The 22,370-nt window shown below is 45.6% G+C and overlaps 2 protein-coding genes across 5 annotated transcripts; one reads left to right on the top strand and one right to left on the bottom strand.

Annotated features, from left to right (window-relative positions):
• Positions 1–258: 258 nt before the first annotated feature.
• On the bottom strand, positions 259–10,883 carry lrp13 (low-density lipoprotein receptor related-protein 13). Its single transcript, XM_030358134.1, has 21 exons — positions 10,773–10,883; positions 10,517–10,672; positions 10,066–10,281; positions 9,543–9,773; positions 8,986–9,201; positions 8,581–8,813; positions 8,173–8,302; positions 7,189–7,379; positions 6,676–6,880; positions 6,171–6,383; positions 5,678–5,861; positions 5,043–5,244; positions 4,765–4,929; positions 3,826–4,026; positions 2,831–3,383; positions 2,619–2,741; positions 2,257–2,364; positions 1,862–2,095; positions 774–1,143; positions 411–516; positions 259–343 (listed from the first exon to the last, which is right to left on the bottom strand). The coding sequence occupies exons 1-21, from the start codon at positions 10,840–10,842 to the stop codon at positions 314–316; spliced, it is 4,137 nt and encodes a 1,378-aa protein (XP_030213994.1). The 5' UTR covers positions 10,843–10,883; the 3' UTR covers positions 259–313.
• On the top strand, positions 9,112–22,370 carry LOC115545203 (mothers against decapentaplegic homolog 2). Of its 4 annotated transcripts, none has more exons than XM_030358136.1 (11): positions 9,112–9,223; positions 12,483–12,891; positions 14,247–14,336; positions 14,631–14,824; positions 15,148–15,282; positions 15,914–15,988; positions 16,260–16,313; positions 17,858–18,070; positions 18,213–18,350; positions 19,382–19,526; positions 19,931–22,328. In XM_030358136.1, exons 2-11 carry the CDS (start codon positions 12,656–12,658, stop codon positions 20,052–20,054), a joined length of 1,404 nt encoding a protein of 467 aa, XP_030213996.1. In that variant the 5' UTR covers positions 9,112–9,223; positions 12,483–12,655; the 3' UTR covers positions 20,055–22,328. The 4 variants fall into 4 exon arrangements, with proteins under 4 accessions (XP_030213996.1, XP_030213997.1, XP_030213995.1 ...); XM_030358137.1 differs by lacking the exon at positions 9,112–9,223 and adding an exon at positions 11,262–11,455 and having other exon boundaries at positions 15,914–15,976; positions 19,931–22,370; XM_030358135.1 differs by lacking the exon at positions 9,112–9,223 and adding an exon at positions 11,262–11,455 and having other exon boundaries at positions 19,931–22,370.

Raw genomic sequence — 22,370 nt, 5'->3', positions numbered from 1 at the left:
GATAAAGTGGACGAAAGCTTGCATAGTACACTTTCATTTTACTGCAAACTTGACTCAAACACATAGCCCCCTTGAGGCAGTTTTGCTATCCAGAATCCCTGTGGCATTGACCAAGTATGATATAATCCCACTTTCTAAAATGATGCACTTTTTTTTTTTTAAATGGCAGTTTGAAAAATCTGATCAGTTTTAGTAAATATTTCATGGTCTAGTCATCCATTGTAGAAAATCCCAAATGACGACATTAGGAGCACAATGAACACTGTTAATTAAAATGTAGTTTATTTCACAGAAACAGAAAAACTCCATTTTGTCAGCATTGGTCCAGAGGAGAGCCCACTTCCTGCAGAGAAGGAGGAGGTTACCAAGGTCGTTTGTATAACCAAACTGTTGAAGTATAGTTTGCCCACCTCTGCCACAGTGGTGTCCGGTGGTGGCGGTTGAGTCCTCGGGACCCGCTCCGCTTCCTTCTCACGGACAGTCATACCAGTTTCCTTCATCACATGACTAGTTTGGCTGGGGAGCACAATCAATTAAAATAAAGTCGAGAGGGCCCCAAGACTTCTGTAGCATGCAACATCTCAGCATGAACCTGTATCTAGTAGTCAAGTATCCCAACATGAACAGGTAGCATTTCATCATGTTACGGCAATGATGTAAATGGCTTGAGTAGTACTATGTAAACAAGTAAGTTCAGCTACTCTAGTGTCCTGAGCGTTTCTATGTGATCAAACCTTCTAGCTTTTATCTTATAATAATACACAAACGGAGACCTTGCATTGCCGGACAGCCTCCTCTTGATGACGATCCCCAGGACGGCCGTGAGCATCAACAGGCCCACGACGAGACCGGCCACCCCGTAGACAACAGGGCCCGAGAGGCTCTTCAGCACGTGGTCCTCACACGCCGGCCCGCTGTACCCAAGTGCACACGTGCAGCCCGTACGGCCACTGGGGTCCACGCAGTCCCCGTTCCCGCTGCACACCGTGTCTCTGCAGGTCCTGGCCTCCAGGCTACGGCGCTGGTCGTCATCAGCGCCGGCGGCTATGGTCGGTGCCTCTGGTCGCGGTGCGGGAGGGGGGGACCCGGGAGGCTTGGTGGCAGGCGAGGCCTTGTCTCTCCAGCCGGCCTTCAGGTGGACACCTGAGACAGGAGGGAGAGAGCTCGTCAGATCTGGGTTCAATCTACGTTTAAGGAGACATATCTTAAGCCAAAGGGTACTTGCAGGGGAGGTCCCTTTTTGATTATACAATTCATTAAAGGGATACTCTGGGATATCTGGACATTGGTGTTTGCCTGTATTAACCAGAAGCAGCAAGTGGTTAAATTCCAAATTCATCATTGTGCATCCATCAGGGGAGTTTGCCTTAGCTGCTTCAATCAACTTCTAGAAGTGAGGGGAACACACTATTACTTCCCAAAGATTTCCAAGATGTTCAGAATAGTCATTCGGAACGACCGCCAGTACCACCATGGTTCCCCAAAATTTGGCAGCATGATTATAAGGCTACCCCTGACGGGCATCCCTCGACGTAGACGACCCAGCTAGAAGCAGCGCACAGTATAATTGCAACCAGTGTCAAAGTCTGCTTAATAATCACAGCGTCAATCCATCCGCGTGTTTGTAGACAATCGTTTACTGGCGGGTGCCAGCAAAAGCTGCTCAAGGACGCCTACAAGACATTAGGGTTCAAACCAAGAACCTTTAGGGTGGGAGTCTCACACCTTACTTCAACTACCCTTCCCCCTTAAGCAAAGGCATCTCAACCCAAGCCCCCCCCCCCCCCCCGCCCGCCCCCCCGCCCCCCCCGTTAAGCTACAACCCATTAGGTACGCCCCCCGCCCCCCCCCCCCCCCTCACAGTTCTCGTCCGAATGGTCGGGGCAGTCGGCGTGGCCGTTGCAGAACTTGTCACCGGGCCGGCAGAGCAGCCCGTCCAGACAGAGCCGGCTGCCGGCGGGGCAGCCCCGGGCCGGGGCACAGTGGGTGGTGTTCAGCGCCACATGGTCGTGGGCACACCGGCACGTCCGCGACCACGGCATAGCCAAGCACAAGTGCTGGCAGTTTCCGTTATTCACAGCACATCGGTTGGTACCTGCCGGAGGAAGGAAACGGATACATGAAAAGCTTATTTGATATTGCTTCATTTGTCTACGTTAAGGTTGGTGCACGCATGAAGTGTCCGGGAAAATACTTGATGACATGGAAGTCCCGTTGCACTCTTTTATAATTTCAGAAGTCATATTTTTCACATACCAGTCTGGCCTGACTTGCTGTACGCCTTTAAGCCGACCACAGCTGTGCTGACTTCAAACCACATCTGCTTTTCTTGCTGCCCATCTCGGTACCATAGTTTGGTCTTGTCTAGACGCAAAGCAACACAATACGTTTCCCAAGACAACAGTGCCCCCATTGGGTTGAATAAATGTCAGTAGTGTGAAGGTAAATTTGATATTCCAAGTCCTTTGGAATAAAAATGTAGTCAACACTTGACAAAGTGCATTTTTATACAACTATTTCATTAGTTTATAGTTCAAGTGTTTGTGATTTGTAGAAATAACTAAAAAAAATTCTGATGTTGATCAGCAGTGAAGCAAGATATAAAACAGTCCCATTACCATTATTATTAGTCATCCAGAGGAGCACGTCATCACTGAAGGCGATGGCAGCAAGCCCGCTGCCAACCTTAAACTCTTTGTAACCGGAACCGTCCAACTTGATGGAGCAGATGATACTAGAACCTGGAATCCAACACAATTAATTAACCGCTTTACAAACGAGACACTCGCCCTTTGCATTAATGGACATTGGACGCAAAACCAAATCTTACTCGTCTCTGCCCAGAAGATTTCCCCGCCATCGTTAGCAAAGAGCAACGACGTGGGCCGCACGCCGTCCTGCCACAGAGCCCCTCGTTTGCTGCCGTCCATGTTGGCACACTCGACCGCGGCCAGGGGCCCGGCGTTGCCCTGTTGGACCAGGTTGACGAAGCACACTTTGCTGCTGGGCGGGTGCACAGCGAGGCTCTCCAGAGTGCCGACAGCCTCCTTGACGAGCACGGCGGTGTGGGCCCCGTCGAACGAGGTGACCTGCAGGCGAGGCTGCTTGGTGCTGCTCCAGTACACGTTGAGAGTCAGCCAGTCCAGCGCCATGGCGGTGATGGTGCCGCCCAGCAGCTTGAGGAGCTGCCCGCGGGGGGACAGGTTGCCGTCCTGCAGCTTGAAGAGCCCCAGGGAGGTGGTGCCCGTGTCCGTCAGGAGCAGCGCTTGCTCCCGCAGGCTGTAGTCCAGCATGGTGGCCTCGTTGACGTTGTACAGGGGCAGGGCCTGGTGCTCTGGCCACTGCTTCAGCTCCACGGCCGCGTGTCGAGCCTGCAGGTAGATCTAACCGTACACCACGCTTTATTAGGATGCTCACAATGACAACCAACAACCTTTTTAGCCGCCATCTTAATTGCTATGGACGCAGTCCTCCCAACTGTACAATCGTAGACAATTTGATGCAGAAGCAATAAAATACTTTTTAAAAGATTTGTTAAATTTTTGGCGAATTATAGATTTTTCGCAAGAAACAGGTAAATGTCCAGCGAGATATTTGCTCAAATGATAGTTCCTGCATCATCCCATCTGGGTTTTTGTTTTGCTATTATGATTGGCTCAGTGTACAATATCCCTTAAACCACTCTTGTCAACATAGGTTGCCAAGTGTGTTTTTGGACCCAGAACTCTTTTTGCACAAAAGACGTTTTATCGTTCGCACATACGATAAAGAGACAATAACTTGGACGTGGTTGAGGTTAGGGAATACAGCAAACATTCGACTAACCCGTGTGACTGTAGAGGGGGACAGCAACAGCAGGAAGGCAGAGTTCTTCAGCTTGGAGCAGGTGAAACCATCTTCCGCCAACAGCAGCCCAGAAGGACACTTGCACACGGCCTTGAAGCCTGGGGCCAGCACACACAGGTGGGAGCAGTGAGTCTTCTCACAGGGATTCTCTGCGCCCATCTGGAGCAGCGAATGAATGATCTGGAAAAAAGTTTCACAAAGCATCTGTATAAATAGAGTGGCGAAGTCACGCCACTTCTGTTGGAGCCCATGGGACCTATGAGATCGAAAAATATGAATGGGTTTCAATGGAGAGAAAGTAATCATCTTCTGGTCCCAGTCTTTATATGCCCCGGATTACACACGTCGTTTATGGATTTAAAAGATAATTCTTCATGTCGAGAGTTTGACCGTTTATTGTACAGTGTTGTAGCGAAAACACATGAGAAAGACTCTCGCATGTGCCGTCACGCTCCCCGCGACTGGCGTGGACAAGACCGACAATCTCCCCATCGGCATTACTGAAACTCTCCACATGCCCCGATCTATAATGGTTTTCACCTCTTTTGATGCTTTTATCCTTTCCTTGAAAAAGACCTAACATTATCAAACTTCTTCACGAAAATGATTAGTTTTCTTTGCAAGAAAATTATCATTTAAATCCACAAACGTATGCGTAGTCCGGGGCATACAAAGACTGGGACCAGACAATAATTACTTTCTCTCCATTGAAACCCATTCATATTTTTCGATCTCATAGGTCCCATGGGCTCTACTGAAAGGGGCGTGACTCTGCCACTCTATGGGTCACTTGAGTGTCCTCCTTTCTGTATATTAAAAAAAAAAATTGAATAAGTACACGAAGATATGCTGATAAAATGTATATTTCCAAAAAAATATACAACAGAGTGAAATCAGAAGGCTAAATTTCCCCAATACCTTAACATCAAAAGGTTGTTTGGGTCGTTTGAGGAGAATCTGATAGTTCCTGCCAGTTCCCTTCTGTGCCACCTGCAACACGCGCCTTTTTGCATCGGACCAGTAAAGCAGATCATTGAAAACTGCTAGAGAGAAGGGGTTGGTGGTCTCCTTCATCTGTAAAATCTGTGCAGCACAGAGAGATGCAAACACAAAAGTCCCATGTTAAACCGGTCAGGGGAGGTTTAAAATATGTGGTTTGTTTATGCTTTGTAATCCTGAAACCAATCGCTTTCCACCTGGATGTCCTCTCCGTCCAGGTTGGCTGATCCTATCGCCTTTAGACGCTCATCTGTCCAATAGACTCTGTTGCACATTGTGTCCACAGCAATGCCCCCAGGCCAGCCCAGACTGGTGTTTACCAACTCCCTCCGTGCAGAACCATCCATCCCAGCTCGCTCAATCTTGGCTACATTTCCAATCTCGGTCCAGAACATTAGCCTGGAAAGAAAACAACTGTCAATATATTTGGAGATGCAGGCGTTGCATGACTAGACCAGCTCAGTCTTGGGCCCCTTCTTGCACCATCTGCTAAAGTTTAGCAATTCTTAATGTTCTGCAATAAACCCTGCATTTTGGTTAACTTTGAAAGCACTCTCCCATTTTATAGATGCTAAATTTGGAGTGTCTAAAATAAATTGCCTACAGTAAGACAACATATTTTCTACATTCTGCATTAAAGATAAGGACGGATGAAACCCAAACATACCATGGATAATAACAGTCCATTGTTTGAGTGTCATCACCGATTAAAGAGGTCTGGACTGATTTTTATAGGAAGCAGGTCTGAAGGGATTTAAGATTTATCTGGCAGGGAAGACTGCATTTCACAATGGTTCACTGTTGCTGACAAACAAGACTGCACAAAACAAACCCCTTTTGTGGCAATAGTGTCAGAGATCGAGGCTGGTCCATGTCTTCATCAAGGATAACACTGTAGTCTGGTGCCTTGGCAGTTGCAGTGTTTAATCTGACGGCAACAATCTCACTTTTGACCCCATCAATCCAGTACAGGTTCCTCCCAAGCCAGTCCACGGCAACCGAATCTGCCCGAACGCCTGTGGATGGGGCGGGTCAGGTCAGATGTGACCGTTACATGCACAGAATTATTCACCATCAAGAGTAGTTATATGGCAAGGTTAATTAAATAACAGGTAGATGCAGACTGAATTGGCATCGCTATGCATAAAACAGTTACTGCATTGTAAAGGCCAATCAATATAACTATTTTTAGTTAGCAGAATTATGTCAGCAGAGTTATGCATTGTGGCGTTGGCACATGTTGTGGCCGCAGTTTAAATGTGTTCGCCCTCTAATCCAGGGGGTTTCTTGTTCAAAACCCTCCAGCTGTGTTGTGTGTGTGTGACCTTTGATTAGGGTGCCCTTCGTCTTTTGATCCAGCGAGGACCACCGGATGCTTTCAGAGTCCAGGCTGGCCCAAAACACCTTCTGCTCCCTCCAGTCGTAGTCCAGGGACAGGATGGCCTTCTTTGCTGTGGACGGCAGCACGTCTAGACTACCACTACGCAGGCCGAACAGGATCAGGTCCGTCTGGACTGATGACAGCATAAGTGGCTCTCCTGCAGTGGGTGAGGGCAACACAACTTTCTCAGCCTGATTCTGGTTAGTCAATACCCACCTGTAGTAGCAACCAGACTTAAACCAGTTAGGTCCGTTAATGTGGATTACATAAGACAAGGCATGTGCAAGAGTTTTCCTATGACAGTGCTGCATTTCTCACTGAATGTAATCTCTTCCAGTGTTTACCAATTGCAAAATCCTCATCGTAAACAGTTTGACTATTTCCATGGTACGCCCTATGCAGCAGTGCTGCTACCACATTGGTCTGGGTAAGGAAAGCGCGTCCCTTACCTGTGATCTTGCAGTGGCGGCCGTCTGCCTGCAGGACATAGCCTGGGGGACACTGGCACTGGAAGGAGCCTGGCGTGTTGACGCAGAGGTGACTGCACATGCGCAGAAGACTGTCTGCAAACTCGTTAACAGCCGCGCACTCGTCAATGTCAACACAGGTGTCTCCGTCCTCGGCAAGCTTGAAACCCGGGGTGCAGTGACATCGCTACACAAGGGAGAGTATTAGTCGTTTTATTTCAAGCAATGAACTCTAAAGACCACCATGTGAACCGATGAAAGGTCAGAGTTATGGTTTGAGAATTTCAGAAGTCATCTTCTCTGATCAGTCAGAGGAACTAAGGACATAAAAATAAATACAATTTTATTCTTGGCGTTATTAAGATGCCATATTCCAAATGCATCATGTTCCCATTTTTTTTTTTCTCTCTTGGTCTTAGGTCATATGCCCCATGTTAAGCACTTGCATTACAAAACTGCCCTACTGCCGTGCAGGGCAGAAGCCACACTCCTTACCGTTCCCTGTGGAGTGCTGTGGCACATGTGTGAACAGCGGGCAAAGTCTTGTTCGGTACACCTGGTCAGACAGGCCCCTCCCTCGTCTGAGCCGTCCGCACAGTTGGTCATTCCATTGCACACCTGTTCCAGCGCCAAGCACTCCTGGCTGCCACACTGGAACAGGTTGGGAGGGCAGGTGGCAGCGTCACCTAGGCACACAGCTACAGTCAGTGGGCCCCCGTTTCACACACTTATGTAAAAGCAGTCTCATCCAAAATATTTTGGACGAGGCTGTATATGTAATATACAGAGGTCATTCAATGGCCTGGGTAGCCCCGCCCATTCTTCCGGCGAATTGAAGTCGCCCCGCACAAGGGTCTGGAGAAGAGCAATGCATTTCTTTCTGCTTCCGATTCCATTTTTGCGGGAGCCAATCACCAAGCTGGCTATTCCCCTTGGCGTGCTAATGGCTGGTTTAACACAATGACGACAGGGTAGCGACGGCATGCAGCCAATCGCGTACAGAGTCAGTTGACCTAGGCCCGTTGATCACGCCTCTTGTGCTGAAGAAAATGAGGGAAGCTTCCCCAAACCAATGTCCAATCTACGATGGGCTTGGTGTGGTAATAGCCAGGCTCGTTATTCAAGGGAAACGCTTAGAATCTCCTCTGCCATGTGAATTGTGGCCAAAGGCATAATATTTTATACTGCAAAAGCCTCCAGCAATCCAAAAAACAGGCCGGTAGTTTTCATACGAAAGACAGCCCTTTAAATTCAGGTGTAAATTATTAGGAAATCTCTGGTATGCTGGGTTAGGGCAGCTCTCAGCCCAAAGACTCAGTGATGAACCTCCAGTATACCTGCAAGCATGATGCCTTTTATCCCCATCTGCCCATTTATGACATCTTAACCTGACTTGCTTCACTGACAGGTGGCTTTGGATGAAAAATAATAGACGTATTGCCTTTAACCCATTATTGATCAAGTCGTTCCACCCCTCACATTCCATTTCGTCACTGCCATCGTCGCAGTCCTTCCTGCCGTCGCAGTGCCAGGACTTGGGGATACACCTGGTCCTGGAGCTACAGGTCCACTGGAACTCCCCACATTTCAACGGAGACACAGGACAATCCTAGAAAGAAGTCCTCACGTTAACCTGGACACACTGTTCAGATTCTTTGGATCATCCAACTGGATCCTTACATTTATACGACTACAATGTGTAATGACATTAGAAATGTATATTTCAGTACAACACAGTTTTACCAACCAAACAAATTATTTTTAAGATTCCATTCCTTCCATATTTGCCATTTTAGTGAAGGGCACTTGAATGCAAGTGGCAAGAAGTTTCACCACCAACCCTGGCACCAGTTTCAGCACTGACACATTGTACAAGCCCAGCCATACCTTCTCATCTGTGCCGTCTCTGCAGTCTTTGTCTCCATCGCAGACCCACTCTGGGATGAGGCACTCCATGCTCAGGGGACAGAGGTGCTTGGTGGCGCAGACGGACGGCCTGGTGCAGCTCTTCTCGTCCGAGTGGTCCCAGCAGTCAGGGTGTCCGTCGCACCTCATGCTCTCCGCCACACACTGGCCGCTGGCACACCTGAACTCACTGTTACTGCACTCCTGCTTATCCTCTGGAGGGAAGAAGGATACAAAGCGCTTTGAGAGTTTGTGGGTTTCAAGAGGGCGACGGTAAAAGTTTAGATAACGTGTGTTATTGCTACAAGAATGCAGTTTAGGCAACCAGAAGAATTCTAGTAAGGGGATACCCTGCCTCTCTCCCTCCCTTATGTCATGATATTTTACCGCAGTTTGCTTCGTCTCCACCATCCAGGCAGTCGCGTTCGCCGTCACACAGGAAGCTCTTGGGTAGACAGCGGCTCTGATCGTCACACTGGTGAACACAGCCTTCTGAGCGCTTGCCGCACTCCAGCTCGTCTGAGCGGTCCTGGCACTGCGACACACCGTCGCACACCTGCTCCTTCTCAATGCACTTTTTACCATGGGCACACTGGAACTGAGCTGGGGTAGTGGGACATGAAAGGTTAGTTACTTTGATTACATTGGGAGAAATACAACATTGTCTTTTGGCATTAATGAGCCAATACCGAAAATAGTTTATTCCAACTAATCTTTACACAGCCTATCCCGTCACACGATCATGTATAGTATATTTAGAGGGCATACTACACCACTACAGCCATTAGCTGGTTTGGGTCCATTAAAAGTCACACAATATTAGGATATTTTTGGTATATTTTCTTCCCCCACAGAAAACGGGAAATGAAACAATGCAAAACAAGGCTGCTAGATGTGTGCAGTGTCTGGCCAAATTCCACAATAAATTAAAACATGGTCATTACTTGTTTGGCAAGTAGTAGAACATTCATCCTCGTCTGAACCGTCTTTGCAGTCTAGTTCTCCATCGCAGATGTGGCTGTAGAGGACACAGTCTGTGCCGTCATGGCATGGTTTGGCGCCCAACGAACACTTGATGGGGGCAGGCAGGCTAGGGGAATGTACCGGGTTTTCAGGGGCGGAAGGCAAGGGGGGTAAGGAGGCTCCGTTTTCCTGCTGTTTCGCTTCCATGTCCACTGATAAATGACAAGGACAGACATGAGAACACATGCATCAAAGAATATACAACAAGCCTACTGACATAGTATCGCAGTCAAGCACGTTTTCGATTTGACATTTAACTGCCAGAATCAAATAGAATAAAATGCCAACTGCAACTCCTCACCATATGAAACAAAGTTGATTTTGTTATATAAATGGCACAGTTACTAAGCTTACTCCTAGAGGTGTCCATATCCTAATCCTGGGACATCTAGCGTTCCTTTGAGGAAAACAATAAATGCACATTTTGTCAAATGTAGGCCCTACCACAGTTATCTTCATCACTGCCGTCCACACAGTCGCTTTCCCCGTCGCACAAGAACGTCTTGGGCAGACACCGGCTCTTGTCTTTACACTGGTGGGCGCAGCCCTTCCCGGCCTCTGAACACTGCTGTTCATCCGAGTGGTCCTGACACTGGGGCTGGCCGTCACACACCTGCCCAAGGTCGATGCACTTCTTCCCGTGGGCGCACTGAAACTGGTCTGCTTGAGCAAAACAGTCAACCGCAATTTAACAAGTTATAGGCTATTGCAAGTTTGTAGTCATAAGGTAGTTGATAAGCTACGGGTGCCTAACGTTCAAGCAACACTTGCTAAACGAATGATCGTTATAACCATTACATAAAAGCGTTATTATACCAGGCACCAGAATTATCAGAAAGCTAAGGAGACTATTCGATGAACAAAATAACGTTAAACATAGGTCATAAAAGTCCACCTTTTCCGCATCCGACATCACAGTCCTTCTCATCCGAACTGTCCCCGCAGTCGGCCTCTCCGTCACACACGTGGCTGAAGCGAATACATTCGGAGCCGTCATCACACAGTTTAGAGCCAAGGCCGCACTTCAGAGGCGCGCTGCCAGGTAACGCCACTATTGGTCATGAAGAGGGATAAAAGTAATGTATTAAAACCTGCCTGGGTTTCTAAAACAAACGACTTTTATTTTTAGACTGAATTAACAGTTTGCTCACCTCTCAAGAGCAACACAAAATGCCATAGCAGTATACAAAAACGCAGACATAGGCCTACTGCCATGGTCATGAACAGAACTGAACAAAAAAAGTACTTGACGCTCTATGTCTTATTTGTCTGTTTTGACGCATTTTATAATGATGTCAGGTGCACTCAATAAAAACTAATTGGAAGGGAGGCAATGGGGACGATTGATAGGTGGTTGGAATGTATCGTAAATTACAGGTTATTTAATAATATGCAATGCAATTGTATTAGCATACGTGTTGAATGGAAGATTATTATTATTATTATTTTTTTATTTAAAACCATAAACGCTTGAAATACTTTTCCAATACCAAAACAAATCATGCTGTCAAATGAACAATGAAGTTGTCGTGAGCCCATCGGACCAATCATTTGCACGGTCCCTTTTCACTGTTTCGAAATGTGTCCAATCAGCGTTGGGAGAGGCGGGAGTAAAAACGCGTATGCAGCAAGCATGCGAGTTTGAGTATTTTGTTCCGGTCTATCTAACTGGCCTAACTAGCTCCAGTAGCATTGAGAAAAGCCAACAATCCCCTTGTTAAAATTAGTGGATGCTATATAAGGACTTAAGATAGTTTTATGCCACTTAAGTGGTGTGTTAAGCGGTGTCAATCGCATTCATTAAAAACTGGAGCGTGGTGAAGTCAATTTAAGGGTAACTATTGCGTCGATTTGGGTTGTTTTATCGACTTTGATACGTGTTGTTTTGTGTGAAGGAGCGACCTAGCTCCCCTAGCTAACTTCAGTTAGCAATAGTTCGCTGCAAGATGCTAACTCGTTTTCTAATCGCATCGGTGACGCGCGTTTGTTTCAGTAAAAGTTCCAAACAACATATTTATCTATACCATTAAAATCCACCAGTTTGAAAAATATGCACACGTTTCGTTTATTCGATTTGCATAAATGTGTCGGCTAATATTAGTTCGCAAAGTAGCGGGGCTTGATTGTTTTCCACAGATCACAACAAAAGGATTTCTGATAACTAGCTCGGTGATGCTAATGTTAGCTGGCCTAGTTAGACATGATTGCCGGTACACATCGGCTACAAACACCTACAACATGCATGCCTGTTTTTTAAAGCTTGATTTGGCTCGTGGGATCTCATTTGGATACCTTGTGTGCGTTAGCAGCCTGGCCCACGCTACTGAATTGATTGTTGTGATGGGACTGAGGAGCAAGGCCCCCTCAGAGAGCAGCCGGCCTGGAGGCTGTGCAGGCAGGCTAGTGGGTGTTAGCTATGTGGACATTTTAGGAGACTCGTTTTTTTATATTCAATCCATCAGAGTCCTTCTGGTTCTTTCGGTGTTTTAGCGTGAGTGAGCATGAATGACCCTCCGTAGTGTGTGTCACTCTAGGATCTGCAACGCGTTCTGTCACACCCTGTTTTGCTGACAAGTTTGCAGGTTTAGCTGGCTAACGACATGTTGAACGTTATTTATGACAAGCTCTCTTCATTTGTACAACCTGCCCATGCACCTCATCAAATGTTTTATTTTTCCCTTTCGAGGAGTATTTCCACTTGATATATTAAGTTAATTTCTGTCAACTGTGTAAATGTTGCATAACGTTGAAATGCTTTGGAAATCAGTTCGTGGCGCTATATTTGGGGGTATTGGTCAAGTATTGTTTACTTTACACAGTGCTTATTGATGTGTGTTGATTATGCAACACTTTCTGTCTAGGTGTCTAGATCTTCTGCCCGCATCCTGTTTGCCCTGGCCATAGCCCCATCTCTCCTGGGTCAGTAGAGGGGCCACACCAGAGCAAGGGCCCAAACTGTGCCTCCAGGTCCCCTCTGCCTCTGTGTGTGACTGGTTGTAAGGCTGTCTGGAGACCCTCGGTTCGCCCAACCAGGATGTCCTCCATCCTGCCATTCACCCCCCCTGTGGTCAAGAGGCTGCTGGGCTGGAAGAAGTCCGCCAGTGGCCCTGGGGGAGCAGGCGGGGGGGAGCAGAACGGACAGGAGGAGAAGTGGTGTGAGAAGGCGGTGAAAAGCCTGGTGAAGAAGTTGAAGAAGACAGGCCAGCTGGACGAGCTTGAGAAAGCCATCACCACACAGAACTGCAACACCAAGTGTGTCACCATCCCCAGGTATGACCTTTTGACCTGTGACTTGTCATATTGAAGTACTAGTAGTGACAGAGCACTTCCATTGTGCAAGTTATCCAAATGCATTGTGTATCTGCAAGATCACAACACATCTAGAATGAGGGCTTGTATGTATTTTTTAAACCCTGGTGTGCTGCACTGATTGGTGCAGCACAGATGAGTTCAGGGTTGTGTTCCAATATGGAATTTTGGATTGGCTAATTTAAGTAACAACTGAAATACAAGGAATGGTGTATATTGAACGCTGTAGTCGGTTGTAGCCCTCTGCCAGGGGAGACAAGACAAGGGAGGAAAGAGGATGTTGTCTTTATCAGCCAGCCAGCCTTGGTGGCCCAGACTCCTGTTCCCTGGGAACGGCATGTCACCTGATGCACTTCCCTGATGCTCTGCTGAGTACCACGTCACAGGGTTGTCTCCAGAGAGCTTGTCCTTATCGCCTGAGAACTACACTAAACTCCTGTGTTTGTATTTTTAGATACGCCGGCTAGCTTGCAGTGAGGGAAATCATGGCTGGTCTTCTCTTTTATCTAACTGTATGGCTTGGTTGTGAGTGTATATTGCACAGGCAAGAGGGATGACTGGATAGAGAGAGTTGTTGCCCTAAGCTGGATGTTGGCATGTTTTGGCCTTGGCTGATGGCTGCACCAAACCACCAGTTATTTCATTAATATACTCTATACATCCTATTGGGTAATGATGGTGTTTTGTTCTGTGACAAATGGACTAGTGGACATGCACATTGGTCCTAGTCATTAAAAGTAACCCAGAACCCGGGGACTTCTCCGAAGCGTAGTTGACATCCCACTAAGCCCCAGTGCGAGATGCAGCACAACACAGTCCTGTCCATCTCCTGTCCTTCAGAAGCAACTACTCTTTCTTCTCCATTCCATGTTTTATAATTTATTGAACATATTCAATGTTTTTGAGTGTCTGAAACCTGAAATGTCTTCCTCTTCGCCCTCCTCTGTCCCATTGTGTCTTCAGTGTTTGTTTGAATGTCACCAGAAAAGGTCCACTGTCTCAGATATAAACTGCTGTTGAGAGGAAAAACGTTTATTTTTGGTGTCCAGTACAATACCACAATTGTTTACGAGTGTTGTTTCTTTGTTTCACCAACAGTGTCATTGTGTTTGAGTGGATTCCATTGTTTTTTTTTTCTTTACTTGCGTTTGTCAAAAGGCTTCTCTTATTGTCGTTTGTCTTTTTCTTTCATTACACTCTAATAAAAGAGGCCTTTTTAGTTGTTTACATTTTCCCATACTGATATTTCTGAAATATCCATGTCCCATGTTTATCATCTTTTGTTTTTGTTTTGTTGTTTTTTTCTCTGTGCACAGCAATTGCTCTGAAATATGGGGACTGAGTCCACCAAATACGATAGAACAGTGGGATACCACAGGCCTATACAGCTACCCTGACCAGACCAGGTGACTATCCTTACCTCTCGTATGGTTTTGCATACAGCTTTGATGTGGGGGAACTTGTCTTTATGGTATACAGGGGCGGGTTGCGTGGCAGACATTGAGAACATCTCTGCTTCTCGTTCTCGTCACTACCCCCAACGCGATCCATCTCCCCCCTCCTCCCTCCCCCATCTGCCCGTCATACCCATCCTCTCCACCTTTTTGTCCTGCCTCCCTACCCTTCCCTTTTCCCTTCTTCTCCCTCCCGTGTGTCTTCCCGCTTTTCTCACCACCATTTCCTGGTTGCTGTCCAATCAGATCCCTGGATGGGCGCCTGCAGGTCTCTCACAGGAAGGGGCTTCCCCATGTAATCTACTGCCGCCTGTGGCGCTGGCCTGACCTGCACAGCCACCACGAGCTGCGGGCCATCGAGGCCTGTGAGTACGCCTTCCACCTCAAGAAGGATGAGGTGTGCATCAACCCCTACCACTACCAACGGGTGGAGACCCCAGGTGAGTCTCCACTAAACCTGCCTAGCAGCCATCCTGGCACATAAAGCTGGATGGTTTAGCACTAACTTCAGGGGAGACTCGATGGCCATCGTAACATGGCGTCCAAGCTTGAATTGTCTTCTCCAGGTGTTTATGGTGAAATCAGTATCATGGCAATATTTGAAACTGACAATGTCATTACATGTCTGTAATGCGATCCCCATGATAATTATCATGTGCATTGATTATTTGATGCCTAACTATCATCAATAACATTGTTGGTGAACCCTGCTCTGTTGTGCATTGCATCTTGACTGAGCGGTGCTTTTCTCAACACCCTCCAGTTCTGCCCCCGGTCCTGGTGCCCAGACATTCTGAGATCCTGACGGAGTTGCCACCGCTGGATGACTACACCCATTCCATACCCGAGAACACAAACTTCCCCGCAGGGATCGAACCCCCAAACAACTACATACCAGGTAAGACTGGGTCAGACCGGCGACTGGACCGATGGACTTCATCACCCAGCCACTTCCAGCTCTCGTATCCAGCCTAAGCCTCTCGAATGATGCAAAACAATTCTTCTTTTCATAATGAGGATCCCATCTGCTTCAAAGTTCTGTAATGCAAATAAGGGGATCACTTTTGCTCTTTACACGTATGCAAATAAAGCTTTAATTTGTCTTTGCTGCTTGTCAGGCAAAGCGATACAATTGCTTCGCTGGATGTTTGTCCTTGTTTATGAACTTTTTAGAGACCACATAATGGGTCCAAAGGAAGCGCTAGATTATTCTTAAACAATAATGTTAATCTGCTTCTCATCACAGTTGCCTGCGTTAATTAAATGTGTTGTTTATACGTGCTGCCCAAAGAAATGTGATCAAAGCTTTAATCTTCTGCACTGACAGTATTGTTTTTGGAGCAGAGTTGGGCATAACACCCTCCCATAGGAAATGATAGACTTCACTACGGCCTTCCGGCTCTGATCACGCATCAGTCACATGATCGTTGCTGGGCAAAGTCACACTTCCTGATTTTTGAAGTTGCAAAATGAAGTTGCACCTCTCCAATGGCGATGACGTCCTATTTTCCTCCCACTCCTTTCCACAGAGACCCCGCCGCCTGGCTACATCAGTGAGGATGGAGAGGCCAGTGATCAGCAGATGAATCAAAGTATGGACACAGGTACCCTAGACTAGTGCCGCCTGCCTATCGCTCATCTGTCCCCAAAGGGCCGACACCGCTGCCCCCGCTGTGGCCAACCTGTGCACCTCTACACCATGGTCGCTTTTGAGGACTGATTAACATCCACGGCTCTCAATCTTAGTATTATAATGATTATAAAAAGAATGAACCGCCATTCTGTTACATTTTGAAAATTATATATTTCTATTGTGGACTTTCTTAAAGGGCCGCTGTTGCATGGCAGTGTTTGACTCTGGTCTTGTGTGTCCAGGTTCTCCTGCAGAGCTGTCCCCTAGCACCCTGTCTCCGGTCAACCACAGCATGGGTAAGCCTTGCCCCGGAGGAAGCCCTCGCACATCAGCAACCGAATCCAAACTAAATGAATGAAAAGTATTGAAGTATTGACTCTATCTCCACTAGGACCGAGCCCGACTATTACGTTTTTCGGATATTCGTGTGTTGGGTAGGTATTCAAATCACAATTTAGGATTTGAATGCAGGAAAAAACACATTTGTTAGGCCGGTGCATATTTGGAGATGCAAGGGTTTGCTAATTTCGACCAGACATCCCAGGGTTAAAATACCAAAACAAATATAAGGGCACCAGAGGGCATCCCTCGTTCAGAAAGATTCAATGGTTTGTTTATTTAATAATCGTGAATAGAGAAGTAAAAGTGATTCATGATTGGATGGTGATCCATCACCAACATTACACCTGCTTGGTGATAATGAAAAGTAGGCTTACTCTCATCCAATTGAAGTACCGTACTGTGTCTCATGAAACTTTCTGGAAAACCTGACAATCTTTCAAAGCCTGAACATCATGTGTTCAAGCCAGCTCTACTCCCCCCCACAGACAGTGTTCCGGCATTGGCTCAACTGGTGGAACATGTCATTCACTTTTACCGGTTCGGTGGCCACCTGTACCACCCAGGCCCAGAATGTATGCACTCATGGTATTGTGGTGCTGTGGATAAGGTCCACCAAATGGCATCTATTAAGATGGATGAAATACTCTGCCCCAGTGATACCAGATGGTCGGAGGCTGTCTGCTACCTAGGGCTGCTCGATTATGGAAAAAATCATAATCACGATTATTTTGGTCAATATTAAAATCACGATTATTCAAACAATTAATTTTTGTAAATCTTTGAAAATTCGCCTTAAAAAAGTACACGAAATGGTCAAATAAAATAATGTGCAGATATGTATCCAGCTGTTCTGCACTTTCTTTAAATCATTTAATGAAAAAAATAAAATCTAACTCTATTTATATTAGTTCTGTGATCATTTTACAATAAAATCGAAATCGCAATCAAAATTTGATTAGTCACTCAGCCCTACTGCTACCACAGCCCTACCATGGCAAAATAAGTGCATTTAATTTGGATCTGTTCCAAGGGGTTTGAGTTTGGGTTAGCCCTCTTTACCTAACCCTCAATTACAGTCTTGTATGGGATGCATTAAGATGCTATTGTGGCCATGTCATTTCCATTTAATGATGGTGTTGTAAAAACATTTCTGAGATCCAAATAAATGTGCCTTGCCGTGAGTTCAAACGTTACTATTTAACAATTTCCACTTTTTTTATACTATCCAACGTTGAGTGTTTTCAGATGCATGTCATTCTTGAGCAAATGATGGGTATCTTGCTCAAGGATGGAAACAAGTAGGCTCTAGGGATTAGGTAACTAAGTACCTTTCGTCTGGGAGTTGATCTTCCCATAGCATTAAGTCATTTAGCATGAGTTTTCATCCGGATTGACTTACTGTACACTTACTTATGAGGCTAAGAACAATCTGAGTAAAACATGGTCTGTTACAAAGTAAATGAGCCAGCCCTGATCCAATCTCTATCCCCCTACACAGACCTGCAGCCGGTGACCTACAGTGAGCCGGCGTTCTGGTGCTCGATAGCCTACTACGAGCTGAACCAGCGCGTTGGTGAGACCTTCCACGCCTCCCAGCCCTCCCTGACGGTGGACGGCTTCACGGACCCCTCAAACTCTGAGCGCTTCTGCCTGGGCCTGCTATCCAACGTCAACAGGAACGCCACTGTGGAGATGACCCGCAGGCACATAGGTATGGATGCCGGGAACGGTGCATTATGGGAACAGTGTTTTATCTTTTTGGCCAAATTGAAAGGGATAACGTCACAAACTAAAAACACAAACTAACTAGCAAAGCTCAATCATTTTTTATCTGTTTGGTTTCTCGCTCACAGGAAGAGGAGTAAGACTGTACTACATCGGTGGGGAGGTATTTGCGGAGTGCCTGAGCGACAGCGCCATCTTTGTCCAGAGTCCAAACTGCAATCAGCGGTACGGATGGCACCCGGCCACCGTGTGCAAAATACCTCCTGGTAGGTTCTGGTGGACCCAAAGGTCTTGAGCTTTCATATGAAATATAAGCACCCTAGTATTCAACAGCACCCTGCAGCTGCAGTGAACGGCTTAAAGTTTCAGTGTGTAAAATGTAGTAGCAACTGGCGGTGATGGCCATGAACTGAATTCAATCATTCAGGGTATATTTTGCATGCTACTCTTCAGTGGCTGTATTAGGCACGTCCGAGAGAGGGTCAAGCTTTTCAGACGCTTGGTATTACGCCACGGTGTGTTTGACATTTCATATACTGCATCACTCATTAATGGTTAAAAGTAACTCAATTTTGCGGGAAAATCGGACGGCTAATCCTAACAGCCAAGATGATTCCAAGGGATGTTTTGTTTTTAGAAGAACACTATCCACAGATAGGTGGGGAATGGTCTTTGTTTAACATAAAAGATCATTAAAGGCTCTTTAAGTTGAGCCCTAAAAAAAACTTTTGCACTTAAATGCAATGTGGCACTTTATTCCTTGTAATAAAAATGGATTGTTTTGTTTTGAATATCCGGAAGTGCAAAAAAAAAAAATTGTGAGTTGATTTGAATGTAAGAGGTTGTGTTAAATAGGCAGATGATATCGTCAAATATCGATCGCATGCCCCTGAAACAAATCGAGTCGTATCCTGGCTGACTTTTGATTTCGGCAAATATCGTATTGTAATATCGTATCGTGATGAAACCAGAGTTTTAAGCCCCTATTAATACGGCAATGTATATATTCATTCATTCATTTCGATAATTATCATTACACGTGCCAGATGTGTTTTTAAGGTCATGTTTCATGCGCACTTCCTTAGAAGAACTTCCTGTTGCCACATTGTGCCACATGAGTGCTGTCAGAGCACGTGTGTGTGTGTGTGTGTGTTGCATAAACTGTTCTCCAGGGCCCCAAATTGTGCAACAGGACAGTCACAGCAGCACAACAACTTTCTCGTGCGTGTCCTACCAGAGACTTCCTCAGTCCCGTCTGACTCGCGCCTCTCCCTCTCCCCCTCCCCATCGTGTTTAGGCTGCAACCTGAAGATCTTTAACAACCAGGAGTTTGCGGCTCTGCTGGCCCAGTCGGTCAACCAGGGCTTCGAGGCCGTCTACCAGCTCACCAGGATGTGTACCATACGCATGAGCTTCGTCAAAGGCTGGGGAGCAGAGTACAGGTGAGCCCTGACAAAGGCTGTTCATAATTTAGTCATTTAGCTGAAACCTTTTTCCAGAGCCACCTTTTTTTTATTGGTACATATCATGACTTGGCGGGAAGGGGTTGGATATCTTGGTCATGGATGCTTACTGGGTATAAGGGTAACCTTGCCTTTACCTCACACACCATCTGTAAAACGTTGGCAATTTTTAGTTGATCCTTAAATAGGTTTCCATCATCAAATGTGTATGTGTAACCCTATATCGGTTAGTATTGTCGTTTTTGTTTGGTTAAAAGGTGCTTGCCTTTTACCTGTGAATCATAACAAATAGGCTAAAGCCATGTTTTGTACAGACAAAACAGCTTTTCAGACACGCAAGCCTTTCAAAAAGATTAAAGGGAAACTGTGTTTTTGTGTTTTAGGCGACAGACGGTTACAAGCACTCCTTGCTGGATCGAGCTGCACTTGAACGGACCCCTGCAGTGGTTAGACAAGGTTCTGACCCAGATGGGCTCACCCTCTGTGCGCTGCTCCAGTATGTCCTAAGCAGCTCCAGAACCACCCAAAATGTCAGCCAATAACAAAGTTCATGAAATTCTAAACTTGCGAATTCCTATCATGGGGAAGAAACTAAACTTAAAAAATCCCACAGAATGAATTTATGTTTAAAATGTCATAGTATTTGTGGCCCAGCTCCACCGCCCTTTTTAAACTTGACACACACACAGACACTTAAACACACTTGCGCTCACACACATGAATCACACATACAGACTTCAGCATCGAATTTGGCACTTTGTTACCCATGGAAGTCATGCACCTTGTTAAATTGCTTTTCCCCAAATCCTTAATTTTAGATCTATTTGTGGTACAAATGAGATGTATATTGGTTTTAGTCCAGGAAGCAGGGGGGCAAATACCAAAAATATCTGTGAATAGTTTCTCAGTATTGGAGAACGCTTGTACGAGGAACACAAGCATGAAAACGTACATGAATTATGGTCCGGCCCGCCCCAGCCATGGTTCTGGACCTAAGTCTACTTTTCTCTGGGAATCGTGGCCCCATCTTAAGTTAAGGGATGGGGGATGAGGGGGGGAGGGGGGGGGGGTTGTTGGCTTGGCGAAGAAAAAACGATGACCTTTTAGGTGGTGGTTTTCCCCTGAGGGGGAAACGACCATACTGTGTTTATGAAATTAGATTGCTGATTTGACTTCACTCTCCTCATTATTCTTTTTAACTCGTGTTGTGTCGTTGTATGACACGCCTCTTTAATGGACGAATAGGAATGTTGGCCCACAAAGAAAATGAAAACCCCCAAACAAACTCAGTCTGGCTGTAGTTTAAATATTTGTCATTATATGGCACCCTAACAAGTCCCCTACTTTATTGTAAATGCGCCCCCTCCTCCCCTTCCCGTACAAAATCCCAATCTGACATGAAGCTATTGAGTTGCGGTCCAGGTTTTGCCAGGTGCACTGGGCAGGGACCAGAGAATATCAGCCGTCAGGCAAAGCTTTTTTAAGTTTATTTCTTATTTCTTTCTTTATTTGACATGACACTGGGAGTCTTGGGGCTCTGTTAGGTGAAGCATTAAATAAATTAAAGGTCTCTCACCGGGAGAAATTGAAGGTATCGGTTGATTTCATCCTGTATTGTTTTAGAATATATCCCCTTTCTTTTGCTACTTTTTTGTATTCTCATGTATTTTTATATATAAATATACTTAAGATTTTCTGTCATTCACTCTTTTTCTTAAAGTAATATTTTCAAGACCACAGCTGTTTTTAAAAGTCACATTAGAGAGCTTGGATCATTCCTCGTTGCCCCCCCCCCCCCCCCCCCGGAGCTCTTCCGTTGGGATCCGTTTCCAACAGAAGTCTGTTGTCCTGGTGTGAGAACGACACACGATGATGTAGCCTGTCTATCGTTTATTTCTTTTTTCTTATTTTTACCTATTACTGTATCCAAAGAAGTCTGGTGCATTTAAAGTACATGAAGCAACCGAAAAGGCGTTCCTGCAACCGTGAACGTTTTCCGGAGGCATGTTGTAAAAAAAAAAAGAAAAAAAAAATTGTTCTAGCCGTTCATCTCCTTCACATTTGTCAAAAAACCTTTTTGTGACCTTTAAGTGCATATCTTGGCAGCTAAAGGTTAACCAGTTATAATTGAATTTCAAAATGTTTTATAAACATGGCAGTATTCCTTTTATTTTTCGTTCTTTTTTTTTTTAACATCGGAAAGGAAGATCGAATGAGCCTACACACTGGGATGTTCTGTGTTTAATGTGTGTATTGTATTCGTTCCTGTCTATAAAATATACTCTGTACAAAACCTAACGAGCTTGCAGTCTGCCATTCTTGACATTATGTGGCTGTTGCAAGCTTTTTTAAACATTTTTCTCCCCACCCTCTCCTTTTTTTTTTTTATGTAAATGTGTTTACTTTACGGCACTAGTGATTGTACTTTAAGTGCACCTAGTGAGTTTGGATTTGGGGAGCTGATCCATGTGTTAAAGGGTCCAGTGTTACATTGTTATTATCTTTGGCCTATAACATATGAATGTGAAAAAAAATACATTACAATTCTGACGTGGACCAGAAGTACATATACATAACAGTAGTACAATATGTGTGTATTTAACAGTAATATTTTTTCTTCCTTTTTTTTTTTTTGCAAAGCACAGTACAGTAGATGTCGCGGTTGTTTTACCAGTAGAGGGCGATATTGATAGAGCAGTTTCTTTTTCTGACCATAAGCTTCTCAGGCGTGTGGCATATTATGCAGACTTCATCAAACACTAATAAAGATTTTTATTCTCATGATGTGTGCTTTTTCAAATAAAGGTTGTGTGATATTGGCTA

Source organism: Gadus morhua, chromosome 6, assembly GCF_902167405.1.
Source record: "Gadus morhua chromosome 6, gadMor3.0, whole genome shotgun sequence".
Taxonomy (NCBI): Eukaryota; Metazoa; Chordata; class Actinopteri; order Gadiformes; family Gadidae; genus Gadus; species Gadus morhua.
The sequence above is the reverse complement of the archived record's forward strand: the minus strand, read 5'-3'. Positions and strand labels throughout refer to the sequence as shown.

Bases quoted from the DNA above. Each gene is read 5' to 3' on its own strand.
- lrp13 (XM_030358134.1), bottom strand. From the start codon at position 10,842: ATGACCATGGCAGTAGGCCTATGTCTGCGTTTTTGTATACTGCTATGG. The intron at 5,245-5,677 runs GTTTGTTTTGTG...TTTTCTTTCCAG, and splicing joins ACACTATTGCCACAAAAGGG to GCTAATGTTCTGGACCGAGA. The intron at 2,096-2,256 runs GTATGTGAAAAA...TTCCTCCGGCAG, and splicing joins CAGCAAGTCAGGCCAGACTG to GTACCAACCGATGTGCTGTG.
- LOC115545203 (XM_030358135.1), top strand. From the start codon at position 12,656: ATGTCCTCCATCCTGCCATTCACCCCCCCTGTGGTCAAGAGGCTGCTG. The intron at 16,314-17,857 runs GTAAGCCTTGCC...CCCCCTACACAG, and splicing joins TCCGGTCAACCACAGCATGG to ACCTGCAGCCGGTGACCTAC. The intron at 18,351-19,381 runs GTAGGTTCTGGT...CATCGTGTTTAG, and splicing joins CGTGTGCAAAATACCTCCTG to GCTGCAACCTGAAGATCTTT.